Source organism: Pygocentrus nattereri, chromosome 12, assembly GCF_015220715.1.
Source record: "Pygocentrus nattereri isolate fPygNat1 chromosome 12, fPygNat1.pri, whole genome shotgun sequence".
Lineage (NCBI taxonomy): Eukaryota > Metazoa > Chordata > Actinopteri > Characiformes > Serrasalmidae > Pygocentrus > Pygocentrus nattereri.
In genome coordinates, this window is record NC_051222.1 from 6,349,872 (window position 1) to 6,365,641 (window position 15,770).

A 15,770-nucleotide genomic window follows, 5' to 3' on the forward strand; every position below is an offset into this window, starting at 1 on the left:
AGGCTGTGTTCCTGACTCGATGGTACTGATTATAAATGACATGACTTTATATGTAAATTGATCAAATAAAGGTCTAATTCAGTAAAATTACTTGTGGACAAGCTCTGGTCTAACTGGTTATTGGTAATACTTTCTTTTACAGAGTTTTAAGTTCTATGTACTTACTATGCAATGGTGAGCTACAAACTCTTACAAGTTTACTTGTAAGCTACAAGTTCTGGGTAACTATTTAGAGTATCATGATGGTGAGTTAACTAAATTACTCTGAAATGGCAAATAGGTTCTAGGTATTAAGCAAGAAAGTATGTGAGTAGAACGCAACTGTACTGTGCAGTTATTTAGATGAAAAAGTACTGGGTAGTTATTTGGTGTAAAAAGATTGTAGACAAATAAAAAATTTTCACAACATGCACCTATTTATTAACTTTAAATTAAACTGAATGTGGGCTGTAAAAGAAAACAGTACTTTTTACTGTAATTTTACTGGGTTTTTATTTACTTTAGACAACTATCTTTGCATTTTGCACCATCATCTTCTACCCTATAACCTACTCTGTACATCGAGGTTTGGTTTCTGATTTACTCTCCAGCTTAATCATGTTATCAAATTGACACTTCTATTTTGCCATTTATATAGAGTTAATTTAAAATTTGCCTTGTTTATGGGTGTTGTATAATCAAATCTGTCACTCTTGAAAACAATACCTGTAATCTGAACAACGACTTACAGACATCACAGCTCAGGGAGACACTCACATGAACTGCCACTGTTGTTGGACGGCACCACCAGAAGCTCAGCTCGAGGGTTCTTCACGATGTCCTGCCAGTGGATGGTGTCTGCATGGCACAGGAACTTATTCTGATCCACGTACACCCCACCATTCAAGATTTCTGATGGAGCAAGATGACAAGTTTTTAAAAACGGAATATTGCATTGCTTTGCGATGATTTTTCTAAAAATCTTTAAAAAAGTTTGAAGATCTTTACATGGAGGGAAACTTAAATATGTTTCTATTCATTTATTTGAGTTGGGGGAAAAAATAAAAACAAATACTATAGAATTGCCATAACTTTTAGACAATCCATAATTTTTATGCTAGACACATACTTCATTTACTTTTTCCCAATGCCGTGAATCAACAAAATCAACATTATGTGCTCTTTCTGTAAGCTGATGATTCTGTAGCCCCGTTCTGCAGGCCACCTAGTGGCCATTCTGACATCAGAATGTAAATCAAGTGGGAATCCTTTAATTACTATAGTTATATATATTTTTCCCTGTATCTCTGTTATCAGATCAGTTAGGCCACTGATGGTGTGTGGACTTTCAAGACTTCCCTTGCTGTGAAAACAATCTACACCTCTCGACAAAGACGGGTTACAGCCTGAGTACAACTGCAGCTTTCTTCATATCAGACGTTTATGGTGAAATGCCCTATAGAAAAATAAATAAATAAATAAACCTTGTATAAATGTTCCCTTGTATGCAAAGATGAAAAGCCAGTTTCCTTCTACTTTCATAAGACATATGCAATTCCACTAAAACATATTTTATAAATGTTAATTACAAAATGTATATTTCAACTGAGGAACTCCAAAACAGGCTACAATTGCTGTTTATTGTTAACGTGAAAACAGGTTAAAGGGAGTCCAGGGCTTTCAGGACCAATAGGGGCCATTCATTTTATGAACGTGGATATATTTTCATTACGAATTTGCTGTTCCTGGAGAGAACGCAGTGTTAGTCAACAGGAAATAACCAAAGCATCATGACCATGTATGCTCTTCCTAATGTGCTATTGGTCCTCCGCAAAATAGCTCACCAAAACATGACTTTACATGACCTCAGAAGGTGCCCTGTGGTCTCTGGCACTAAGACTATAGTAGCAGGTCTAGGTTGCAAGGTAGATCCACTGTGGATCTGACTTCTTGTTGCAGCACCTCTAACAGATGCTGATCTGGACTGAGATCTTGGGAATTGGGAAGCCAGGCCAACTGTTTGAACTCTTCATCATGTTCCTCAAACCAGTCCTGAACAATGTGTGCAGTGTGCAGGGCCCATTATCCTGCTGAAAGAGGTCTCTTCCATTCAGGAATACCATTGCCATGAAGTGGTGCACCTGGTCCATAATGATGTTTAGGTAGGTACAATGTGTCAAATTGGCATTCACATGAATGGTAGACCCAGGGTTTCCCAGCAGAACGTTGCCCAGAGCATCACAGTCCTATCAGCTTGTCTTCTTCCCACAGTACATCCTGGTGCCATCACTTCCCCAGGATATCAATTCATACATACTCGGCAGTCCATGTAACAAGAAAGAAAACAGGGCGCATCAAACTAGATGACCTTCTTCCAATGCTCCAAGGTCTAGTTCCACCACTTGTGTGCCCCTTTTAGGTGCTTTTGACACTCTTTGAACAGTAGACAGGGGTTAAAAGGAGCACTCTGACCAGTCTGTGGCTACGCAGCTCCATATATAGCAGGATGCAATGCACTGTGTTGTGACACAGTCCTCCCATAACCATGATTAAAAATTGTCCCACAGTAGGCCTTCTGTTGATTTGGACCAGATGGCACAACCTTTTTCATCGCTGGTTTGTGGTCTATTGATGCTTCAACCCAATCGTCTGACCATAACAATTGGGCTCTTGATAAAGTCAGTCAATCCTTCATGCCTGTCCATTTCTCCCTTTCCTCTAAAATGTCACCTGTTATTTACGTACCTTCTGATATATCCCAGACCTTGACATGCACTGTTATTACAAGATAATCAACATCATGAGTGGTCATAATGTTTTGGCTCATTGCTGTACGGTTTAATGTGTAGTGTGATATGTGCCAATGATCTTCGTAAACCAAAGCTGGATCCATAAGATCTGTACTCTAACAGCTGTACATGCCTATTTGCCTCCTTTACCCAAAAGATCTGATGTGATTAGAGTTTGCAAGCTTGATGAGCTAAGTGGCCAGACAGTCCAATTTGTCCTCCTCACCATGTGGAGGGGGTAATTATCATGATTAAGTAAGGCAGAGTAACGAGAGGGCTGTCCCTGACTGTCCCAGATCTCTAGAAATGCTGTCCAAATGCTAATGAAAATATGTTATCAAGAATATCTTAAAAATGAGCCTTTCAGGTTTTATCAGGATCATCTGGATGTCCCTGAAGGTCTCAACTCACCAGTGTCAATGACATGTGTAAATATTGGTAATATGTAATAACATGGAAGTAGAAGGTAGGGGTTACTAATAAAGTGGCCAGTGAGTGGAAGTACAAGGTAGGGGTTACTAATAAAGTGGCCAGTGAGTGGAAGCACAAGGTAGGGGTTACTAATAAAGTGGCCAGTGAGTGGAAGTACAAGGTAGGGGTTTCTAATAAAGTGGCCAGTGAGTGGAAGTACAAGGTAGGGGTTACTAATAAAGTGGCCAGTGAGTGGAAGTACAAGGTAGGGGTTTCTAATAAAGTGGCCAGTGAGTGGAAGTACAAGGTAGGGGTTACTAATAAAGTGGCCAGTGAGTGGAAGTACAAGGTAGGGGTTACTAATAAAGTGGCCAGTGAGTGGAAGTACAAGGTAGGGGTTACTAATAAAGTGGCCAGTGAGTGGAAGTACAAGGTAGGGGTTTCTAATAAAGTGGCCAGTGAGTGGAAGTACAAGGTAGGGGTTACTAATAAAGTGGCCAGTGAGTGGAAGTACAAGGTAGGGGTTACTAATAAAGTGGCCAGTGAGTGGAAGTACAAGGTAGGGGTTTCTAATAAAGTGGCCAGTGAGTGGAAGTACAAGGTAGGGGTTACTAATAAAGTGGCCAGTGAGTGGAAGTACAAGGTAGGGGTTACTAATAAAGTGGCCAGTGAGTGGAAGTACAAGGTAGGGGTTACTAATAAAGTGGCCAGTGAGTGGAAGTACAAGGTAGGGGTTTCAAATAAAGTGGATGGTGAGTGTAGAATCAAGAATTGAGTCTTCTGACATATTTGACAAATTTTCATTACAAAGTTAATAAATAAATTGCCTCAAAAGTGATTTATGAGATCTGGAGAAAACCATTAGACACACTGGATGAAATCATTTGTGAAAAATTGACTGTGTTCAAAGCAGAAGTGCGGCAATAAGCAGCAGGATCAAAGGAAGTAAGAGAAATTGCATTAAACAGTCATCTGAAGGGCAAAAGCTGCTTAAGATTTATTCTCATCTAAATCTTCATGGGCAAAAAGGGAAAAAAGCTTTATTTTAGACCACTTTTAAATGACTAACCATCCATCTCCAGCTGTAAATATAATTCAGTCAAAGTGGTGGCAACAATGACTGTTGAGCACTACTGCTGTTTTGGAAATGACGTCAGGGATGGAAGGTGAAATCAAAAGCATATGCATGCTGCTTCGACACTTGAAGCCAATTATTCAATGCTGTGCCCTCAATCACATGGTTCTGGCTTTAGAAGAACCATTTCAAGATAAAAATGACTCTTTTCTGGATTGTGTTTCTGGCTTCCAAGTGATTTTGATATGATCTGATATTGGTAATATGATCATTTCTGGCTACACATTTTATATATATGTATAATTATTGATGTACACTATATGGACAATGGTATTGGGACACCAACATACCTACAGGAGTTTTATGACGTTCCATTATAAATCCACAGGCATTATTATTGAGTTGGTCTCCCTTTGCAGCCATAATAGCTTCCACTCTTCTGGGAAGCTTTCTACAAGAATTTGAAGAGCGTCTGTGGGAATTTCTGCCCATTCATCCTGAAGAGCATCTGCGAGGTCGTCAGACACTGATGTTGGAGTAGAGGGCCTGGCTCACAATCTCCATTCTAGTTCATTCCAAAGGTGTTTGATGGGGTTGCGGTCAGGGCTCTGTGAAGTTCTTCCACACCAAACTCACCCAGCCAGGCCTTTGTAGACCTAGCTTTGTGCACTGGGGCTCAGTCAGGCTGGAACAGCAAAGGTTCTTCCCCAAAATGTTCCCACAAAGTTGGAAACATTCAGTTGTCCAAAATGTCTTGGTCTGCTGAAGTACTAAGATTTCCCTTCACTGGAACTAAGGGTTCTAGGCCAACCCCTGAAAAAGAACCCCATTTCATTATCCCTCCTTCACCAAACTTTACAGCTGGCACAGTGCAGTCAGGCAGGTACTGTTCTCTTGGCATTCGCCAAACCCAGACTCGTCCCAGATGGAGAAAACCCAGACTGACAGATGGAGAAGCGTGATTCATCACTCCAAAGAATATGTTTCTTCTGTTCCAGAGTCCTTTACTCCACTGCATTCGATGCTTTGCATTGTGCTTGGTGATGTAAAGCATGAGAGCTGTTGGAAACCCATGCCATGAAGCTCCTGGCGTGCAGTTTTAGTGCTGATGTTGATGCCAGAGGAGGTTTAGAACTCTGCAGTTACTGATCAGCAGAGCGCTGGTGACTTTTATGCACTATGCTCCTCAGCACTCGGGGACCAGCGCTGTAACTTTACGTGGTCTAAACACTTCTTGTGGTTCCTAAATGCTACCACTTTTCAATAATACCACTCACATTTGACGGTAGAATATCTAGGAGGGAAGAAATTTCGCAAAGTGACTTGTTGCAACAGTGGCATCGTACTACATCCCCACGCTTGAATTCAGTGAGCTATTTAGATCGACTCATTCTTTCACACAGGTTTATAAAGGCAGGCTGCATGGCTAGGTGCTTGATTTTATACACCTGTGGCAATGGGACTGAAAGAAACACCTGAATCCAATGAATAAGATGTGTGTCCCAGTATTTTTGTTCATATAGTGTATTTCTGGCTTCAAATGATTCTTTTTCTCACTTTAAATGAAGCAGATCTCATTTCAGATATTTCTCAAATATTTCTACATGATTCATTTCTTGCTTCAAATGGTTAACTTCTGACGCCAAATGATTCATTACTGACTTTTCCTGACTCATACACTGCTTTAAATGATTCATTTCTAGCTCCAAATGATTAATTTCTCACTTTTCTGACTCATACATTGCTTTAAATGATTCAAGTCCGGCTCCAAATTATTCATTTCGGAGTTTTTCTGACTCATACCTTGCTTTAACTGATTTAGTTCTGGCTCCAAATGATTCATTTTTGAAAAGAGCATTAAACAGATGTTCTTTTTTTTTTATTTAATTTTCCAACGTCACTCGAAATCACATCTCCAGTGCCTCTCTTTGAGGTTTTTGCGAGTCAGTGAAAGCGAGACTGTTTAGCATGATGAATGGGGGACTTCAGTGTGCGGATGTAGTAAACCCTTCCAAATCCTATTGTGTCATAGTGAGTGGGAATGAAAAACATGACATTCTCATTCTCATTCTCCTCAGAGAGAATCCGTCAGGCAGCATTTTGGATGCTAAAATGGTGAGGAATCAAATTTTGTTTCTGTTTGCTTCTTTAGAGTGGAGCCAACATTGTTTACTCCGGATTCGGAAGACGTGCCAGGCATTTAATCAAAGCGTCACTTTAAATGCAGAGAATATTCAGGCATCCAATAGGAGGCATGGCTGGTAGAACGCACGACCAGGCAGGCAGGTTATATGTCCAAATGTTTGTGGACACATGCACCTTCTGAGTTTGTCACCCTTTGCTGCAGCAAAAGCCTCTACTCTTTTGCAAAGGCTTTACAGTAAATTTTGAATCAATGCCACTGCGATTCATCCCAAAATGACTCCATCACTCCACAGCATAATGTTGGGGGGCTTTATACTTTAGGCTCATGTGCATGTGCAGCTGCTCCAGAGTATCCCATTCTTTTGATAATGCTTTTCAATGATTAAATTAGCTGCATGTACGCATTTGAACGCATGAGCAATGGTCCACCTTGAAGTAGCTAAATGCACTAATGTGAAGGAATGGCTGGGCATGTTTGGATATATATTGGGCATAATGGGGGAAAAGTTGTATATAGAAAGTCAACAGAAATGATAAAATGCAACCAACAAGAAAACCAACAAAAGAAAAAACAAGAAACACATATGCAGTATATTGCCCTATTGGAGCTGGATTAGTTTTACCTGGGGTGGTATTGTAGTTTTAGCGATTTCAAAGTAGATCTGTGATTATAATCCAGAAATAATCTGCTATGTCTTTAGTTTTTACAAGTATCCTAAATTGGACTGCAGAACGCAGAGATTAAATAGCTATTATCAAGTGATAATTTTCTTCTTTTGGTGGCCTAAAGACAAGGTTAACTGCTGGAATAGAGCTAGATTTGAGGCAACTCCTTATTTTTTCAAGTTCACATTCACATACTTTTTTTTGGAATCATGGCATCTGCCACATAACACTGACATGCATGTTCTCTCGAGGACATTTCGAATTGGGCTCATTTTGGGGAATTACACAACTCTTTTATCCTGTACAAACTGGACAGTCAAATCACACACAGATTACCTTCCATACCTCCTCTGGTAAAACTACACCAGCTTGAGTAGGGCTTATGACTACTAATGAGCGCCAAGAGACAGGTGCACATAATGATTTGTGGGTAGCGCCAGGATAAAGTCAGAGCAAAAAACAGTCAATGTGAAGTTGAAGAGTGTGACGAGATTCATCTGCAGCCTGTACTGGCATGGCAGGCCCAACCGGTGACCTTGGCTCATTATATCAGAACCACACCAGATCAGCCAGATGCTATCAAAGGTCCTGAAATCCCACTAAACCATGAGGTTCAGCACCAATGTTGGGCATAGCAGAACCATGTGGATCAAAGCACCTATTCTTCATGGCTGGAGGTAATTGATGAGCGGTAGCTGGTGATGGGATTGAAGAGATGAAAAGACCTTTTGCACCACTAAGTACCTGTGTGGAGGCTCGCTCTTGTTTCCTCTCTCTCTGCCCACAGTGGATCCAAAGAGACCCCAGATCACAGCCATCTCTCCCACCCTTCTCTCCCAGCATCCACTGGCACATGCTCCCACCCTTCACTCTCCACTTGCATGCCTGCTGGTTGCAAATATGGTGTTTCTTGCACTTTTTGTCCTGAGAGTGCCTGTGTTTGGCCCAGCTTGAGGTCTAGCCTCTTACAATGCACACGTTTGCGCTTCAGCAAGTTGACAAAACATAAGTGTAGACTTTGGGATAATGATTAGTGGGAGGTAAACTGCAACAGGTATATAGGAGAACATAATGGTCAAGAAAGAACATTAATGGTCAAAGTCCTTTTAGGCACATTTATCCATCCTGGCCATCTTTGCAAGGCACCAAATCACACAAGATCAGGATTCTATCTATTTGAATGGGGTATAAGCTATTAAAATGAAATTTATAGCCAAGCCAACCTTTCAATTGACGCCTCTTTAAAGAACCTTTTTTGGAAATGAGTTGCTAGTGTGAACCGTTAAAAAGTTTTAAGAACCTACACATAGCATAAAGATTCTGTACCAATGAAAGGTTTCCCTCCAAACCTTTTCAACAATTTCAGAAGCTCTATTATTAAAAGTGCAGCTGCATCACAGTAAGAATATACTAGGCCACTGTATTTCAAATAAGTGTACTTAATAGAAGTAGGTATTGATTGTTAGACTGTTATATATACTTTAGAAAAGTCAATATTTCATGACTGTCTTTTATTTGAGAAGACGTGTGGGTTCAGTGATAACATGCGTATCAGGTTATTGCTTTTACAAGCAATCTGATTACTGGCCTAACAATACGCCATACCTGTGGTCTCCAACCCTGAGCCTGGAAAGCTACTAGAGCTTAGTTCTAACCAGTATGCAGTAAATTGACCCACTTCTTTCTTAACTCTGATACATTTGATCCAGCCAATCAGAGACTTGGTAAGAAGTTGATTAGCTGGAACAGGTGTGGCAAAATGTGGTTGGAACCAGGTTCTGCAGGGAGGCAGCTCTCCAGGGTTGGAGACCACTGTGCTACACATTATATAACTTTGACTACTGGCTGGAGATCTTTAGTCACTCCTGTTGTAATAAACTATGCAGAGGTGAAAGCAGATGTGACCAAGCCAAATGGATGACAACAAATTCAGTTTAGAAGACAAATGAAAAGAGCACCAAAGCCAACACTGGCGAAAGCACGGATTTGATTTTCCCTCATTTCACTGCCAAGCCTGCTCCCTCTAAAATGGGCCAAGCTCCTCAAAATGAAGTAAATGTGAATGTGACACCAACACCAGTCCCTGTTCATGCTTAAAGATGAAATAAATAAATAAATAAATAAATAAACAAATAAAATGACGTGACAGTTCAGAGGTCATGTAGACGAAAGGTATGCTTTAGAATTATGACAAATAAGACGAATGCCCTCAAACGTTTTACACTTGTTCCATCGTCCATCCTTGGCCACTTTATCAGAAACCCCACAGCTCGTAGCTACGCTTTGCAGGAGTATATTTAGAGACTGTAGTTGATCTGTTGATGCACAATTAGTGTTAACCGTCCTTTAGCCCTTCACCAGCGCCCAGTTTCTAACCACAGAACTGGTCTTGGCTGAGTGGAAATACACGTTAGGTCCATTGAATAAAGTGGAGACTGAGTGCAAGAGCCAAGGAAGGGTGGTTCCAATAACGTGGCCAGTGAGTGCAAGAACTAGGTAGGTATTTCTAATAAAGTGGCCAGTGACACTAGTATTTTATTGTCTGTGACAAAACAGAGTTGCTGTATATTGAGGAAACTGCAAACACAGCACCGATAAATAAATAAATAAATAAACTTACTGAAGTTTAACTGAACACTTGAGGGTTCAGTCAAACATAGAAGGAAAAGGACCAGGTTGTAGGAGAAACTGGACCCAAAACATCATGGGAATACAGTATTGTGCATGTCTTTTGGATGCGAGTGACGTTATTGGGTACGGCGTCCTTGTACTTACCGTCTTTGCCATCAACCCTTTGGCCATTTCATCAGAAACACCTATCATAAAATCGGCACTGACATTAGCTAGTACGCCGTCATCTACACACTGGTTATCTACAATGCGACCACTTTGCTAAGAATGGTCCACCACCCAAATGATACCAGGTCAGTGGTTTTATTTGGTGGTTTCTTTCCACTGAATGAGTCAGATAGATGGGGCTGAGTAATTGTGTGCAACAGATGGCCACAGTTAATAATTGTAAACCTAGTGCACATAAATGTCAGGGGTTTTTAATAAAATGTCAGGACAAGGTAGATTTGACTATCAAACTATCTACTCAGGGTATTTTAAACGAAGTTACCTCTTTGTATTATGTACTGTTTGAAGACGAAGGCAAATCAGCTGTGGCAAAGCTGCTTTTAGGCTGGCTTTATATTGGGGAAGGCTACTGATTCAAGTATTGATTCAAAACAATGAAACAAGTTTCATCTTTACTAAAAATTTGATATGCATCAAAAATGTTCACAGATTTAAGGTTATTTGAGGAAAAAAGTGCCACTATTACGCTTTAGTATTTTGCAGTGCCAACAGTTCTAGAGGTCTCCATGTATGAAAACGTTGCCAAGAAGTTATCTAGAGCACCTAAATTATTGTTTTTGATGATTAGTACAGAAATCAAAGTTGGTACAAATATTGTCACCGGCGTTTTTGGTCATTCCCACTTTGGCTTTGCTCCTCAGCTAGTTGTTCAGCCAGGATATGTTTGGTGTCTGAAATGTTTCTTTAGTTTAGCCCTGTAGATTTTTACCACCACCAAAAAATAAATAAATAAATAAATACAGTTTAAGCCAAGAGTTCCCTGTCTCAAAACACTCTACTGCATGTATCATGAGAGCAATGATTTAAAAATGTATGATTTATCTTTTTTGCACAAAATGGAGCCAATTATTAAAATAAATTTTTAATAATGTGTGCTGCGTTCCTTTTTGGGGGTATGTTGTCCTGAGGCAACATTGCGCAACAAAAGAAAGAAATAATGCCGTCATGTGAAAAGCTGGATTTTGTTCATTATAACTATGGGAACAAAACGGAGCAACTTTATAATTTGTTGTACTTGAACATGCAAGAAAGATAAACAAAACAAATCCATTTGTAAAGAAAGCATGTAACCACAATGCATATAGTTATTAACACAGTGCTTCAACAGGTAAATAATTCAATAATTGGCTTACATTTTCTAAACAAAACTGATGAAACTATAACAATAGACTGTGTGCTGACTGCTGTATGACAGAATTGACTTTCTAGCCACTAGTATTACACACAAGTTAAATATATATATATATATATATATATATATATATATATATATATATATATATATATATATGAGAATAGAAGTGAGATTTATTAGGGGCAAATCCAGAATCAGGGTCAAAATGGTCCAGGGTCAGAGGGCCAACACAGATAAATGGAGGGACCGATAACAAAAAGGAATACAGACTAAACACAAAAACAGAGACTAGGATAAATAACGGAGGCCAGAAGATACAACACCAAGCACCACAAGACAATACATACAATGACCCGAAAACTCACAGGGGAAAACACAGGGCTTAAATACAGGCACAGGTTAATGAGACACAGGTGGTTAACAAGAAACAGGTGAGGAGCAATCAAGGGCGGAGTCTAGAAACAAGGGGGGAGCACATGGAATAAACAAAACAAGGAAGCACATGGACAAGACCAAAAGGTAAACACAAGCACATAGATGACTGGGAGGGGCCAATCGTAACACAATGTTGCTTCACTCTCTTACAATGTTGCTTAAAGGCAACAAACATATTTCAGTAACTTCTAACAACAAAATACTATAAAAAGGAAACTTCAGATTCCTCTTTATTATTGGTATAATAAAAGTGTCATTTATATTTGGTTGTAAACATGTGTCATGTTATTTTAAAGTGAGAAAATGGGTTTGTTACCTTGAGGCAACATCATGCCATAGAGGATTAATCAAATGTACCAACTATGTACAATAACAGTAATTATGTTATTTTAAAAAAAAACCCAGAAGAAATGCTTCTCAGAACCTTAGTTACCCAGTCAGGAATATCTGAAGCTTTTTAAAGTTTTATAACATTTGCTTTTCCCATACGTGGCTTTACACAGCTGGAAAAATATCATTAATCTTGAGCAGTAATATATATATATATATATATATATATATATATATATATATATATGTGTGTGTGTGTGTGTGTATTAAAAGTTCCCACTGAGCAGTGCTTTAATCTTTGATGTCTGAGATCATAACTTCTTCATGTGGGCGCTCATTAATATTTCAGTCATCTGCTATCTTAGTTTGATCAATCCCACATGGTAGTTATTTCATATTTCCCCAAATTTCAGACAACACAGCACATATTCATGAGGAAGACAACTTTGTGAGCGCTCTCAAAAACCTGTTTTGTTCCCTCACTAGTTCTAACGTCAAGCGCTACAACCCTTCACTCTGTAACGTTACACTACAGTACAGTACAGTAAGGCTGGTTTCTGCTGCCGTTCTATTGGATATGCAGTGTTAAGTGAGTGCCAGGCTAACGGTGGTGAACATTAACAGTGGTGAACATTGACTTCCCCACATTGGGTGAAACACTGAGGGCAGCTCTAGTTTACACTCTGACATCTGAAGCCTGTAATGAGCTTTATTGTGTTTTAGTGTTTCAGTAAATCCTTCAGTAAATACTTCAACTTGAAGCCTCAGTCTAAACCCTGGAGGAGGCTTTAGTCCAGTACACTTCACTTTACTAATACAGCTTATGAGCTCTTATAATTTGTTATGAACAGGACTTACAATGCATTATGCTAACAATTCATAATGCATAATAAGCATGGCTACAATGTGTAATGCATTTTTATACATATTTAAAGTCATGTTTATGATGCCTTATGAATGCATTATAATCAGAGTATTATAAATACAGTACACAAGTACACAAGTACACAAATCATGTACTTGAGTTAAAGTCGAGACCCCCAAGGTAAAATATTCCTCCAGTAAAAGTAGAAGTACTTTTAGTACTAAAGTATTTGCCTTCAAATGTACTTAAGTATAAAGTAAAAGTACTAAAAGAGTAATTCTGGCTCTGATCTGGTCCTGTTATCATTTTTATAACCAGACTGGCTTCATGAACTCATTTCAGGTGAAAGTCCTCCAGCGTCTCTCTTGGTAAACCAGTCTTTTAATAGAACGTCATTAATTAGTGACGCTGACGTCTATTAAAATGATCAGAAGCACAAAACACTGAAGGTAAACAGTTTCCATCAGGGAGAACCGAGTGGCTCTGAAATCACTTTTTACACACAAGCAAAGTTTCAGTTTCAGATTTATTTACAACTTAGTTCCAAGTTTAAGTTGAATAAAAACTGGCTTTAAACTCAGGATCACAGATGAGCTCCTTTACTATGTTGATCTGTAGGCGTCTGTTCATAAACATAAACCAGCCCAAACTCATTTACTATAAAATGAAATGGTGTTTGTAGAAATTCAGAAAAAAGCCGCGTCAGTCTCGACTGCATATGTGGACATATTTCTATATTGAGCTCTATTTACACAAAGTTAGGTTAGTTCATCATTTATGTTGAACAGACTCTCCCAAAGTTTTACGCTGCTGCGCTGACGTTGAACCGCGTGCTGCACTGGGTCGGTATGACCAACAGGTCAAAACCAGCTCTAAACAAAGTGACCGCTGGGCCCTGATTGGTGCTCTGGCTTTGCGCTTCTTTCGTTTTGACATGTTACGTTTTTATACACACAGAAACCAAAAGGAACGACAGATTTCTCAGAATGTAGGAGGAAAAAGTCGGATATTAGACTCTGAAATGTAGTGGAGTGAAAGGAAAAAGTCCAGAATGGAGAAACTTCAGTACAGATACACGAAAAATACTAAAGTACAGAAACTAATTACATTTACTCAGTTACTGTCCACCACTGATTATAATGTTATGAATGTGTTTATATATGTTTACAAATATGACATTCATGGAAAGTGTTACCATATATATACAGATCAAATTTCGTTTTGTTGAATTTCTAAGTGAAAATAAAGTAACACATCTTCAAGCTTAAATATAGTATATTTTCTGTGCATATTTTTGTGCACAATTTCTATTTATTTGCTGAGTTTGGCATATTGGAAAAATATAAAGCATGAAATGTGCCATCACTTTTGCACAGGCCATATGTTAAATTTAAGGGGACACTTTTATGAAAACAATAGCTCATAAGATATATCTATTAGATGATGCTTAATAATTGATTATTATTCACTAAAGAGGTGTTTAGAGTTATCCATCATTAATTATTATATCATGATTACTCTAAGGCATAGTTATGGCCCTAAAATCTGATTGGCTGAGCTGCGATCAAAGCCGCTGTAAAATCCATGATGTATGCACACCTATGACGCATCACAGCAACTGAACTCTGTATTACTGCACCACAGCATGAAAAGCCCTTGTGCTATTACTGGAATAATCTTTGACTCTAATGCTGTGTGAATGGATCACCGAATGTACTGAGGGGCTGACAACTTATGTTCTTAACTAGAGCTGGTCAGCTAGCTAACAGGTTAAAAGAGCCAACAGCCTAAACAGCTCCATCATTAACATCACAGACTTGAATTAAAATATTTACTGTATAATTTACTGTAAAACAGCAATGTACAAGTCTATAAATGGTCACAGATGTCTTCAAATAGCGTCAAACTCAGGCTGAATCCCAAACGGATCTGTACTCCCTAAATAGTGTGCTAGCTATGAGTTTAGAAATTCTAGCCTCTACAGCCAAATACAGCATCATTTATAGAGTATGGATGTGTCTGATTCTCATATATAGCTATATTTACTTACTTGTTTATGCCAATTATTATTAATAATACCATTTTGTTCCTGAAAAATGTTTTTTTTTAATCATCTTTTATGTTGGTTGCCAAATTAATGAAGCAATAAGCCACTCGAGGCTCGAGGCTATGGATGTGTCTGATTCTCATATATAGCTATATTTACTTACTTGTTTATGCCAATTATTATTAATAATACCATTTTGTTCCTGAAAAATGTTTTTTTTTAATCATCTTTTATGTTGGTTGCCAAATTAATGAAGCAATAAGCCACTCGAGGCTCGAGGCTCGAGGCTATGGATGTGTCTGATTCTCATATATAGCTATATTTACTTACTTGTTTATGCCAATTATTATTAATAATACCATTTTGTTCCTGAAAAATGTTTTTTTTTAATCATCTTTTATGTTGGTTGCCAAATTAATGAAGCAATAAGCCACTCGAGGCTGTGCGTTATTGCAGTTTTATCACAGGGAAGTGTGTAGTTTTAACCTCTCCTTTCCCAGGGGGTTACTATCCTTGTACTTGGTGTAAACAGCTCTCATGTTCCAGTATGTCCACCTGTGGTCGTTTGCTCCAAGTTGGTCTTCTGTCACAAATGGAGGCATCAAGACAGAATGGATGGGAGTGTTATTGAGGTTATTCATGGACCAATATTTCCCATTCTAGTGTAAAGTAGACTGTAAATTACTTACGGCACTGAAACACACTGGGAAATTCTGTTAAAGCTGGAGCAGAGTCTCTCCAGGGGTGCTAGGATGTGAAACTAGTGCTCCCACACTTCCCAGCCCAGCTTCTAAATACGCGTTAAAATTTAATTTCCCCTGGTTAAATAAAGGTTAAGGAAAAGGTCTTATTCAAACGCCTCATGTCTATCGTTTAATTATGCAGAGCGAGAAAACACGTGTACTGAATGCTCTAGTGTTAATAACCAGAATTCCCTGCGACGAGGAGTTCTCTAACAATACAGTTTAATTATTCATTGTTTTGTAGTTGTATGCTAATGGGGTGCTGCTGTAATTGGTTTGCACAGCGAGTGC

The 15,770-nt window shown here is 38.9% G+C and overlaps 1 protein-coding gene across 2 annotated transcripts in view; it reads right to left on the reverse strand.

Annotated features, from left to right (window-relative positions):
* Positions 1-15,770, reverse strand: part of LOC108441681 (receptor tyrosine-protein kinase erbB-4-like) — a 249,159-nt gene that overhangs the window by 64,396 nt on the left and 168,993 nt on the right. For both annotated transcript variants that reach the window (XM_017721334.2, XM_037543609.1), the window contains exon 4: positions 757-891. In XM_017721334.2, the coding sequence (XP_017576823.1) occupies positions 757-891 (135 nt within the window). The remainder of the gene's footprint in view (positions 1-756; positions 892-15,770) is intronic.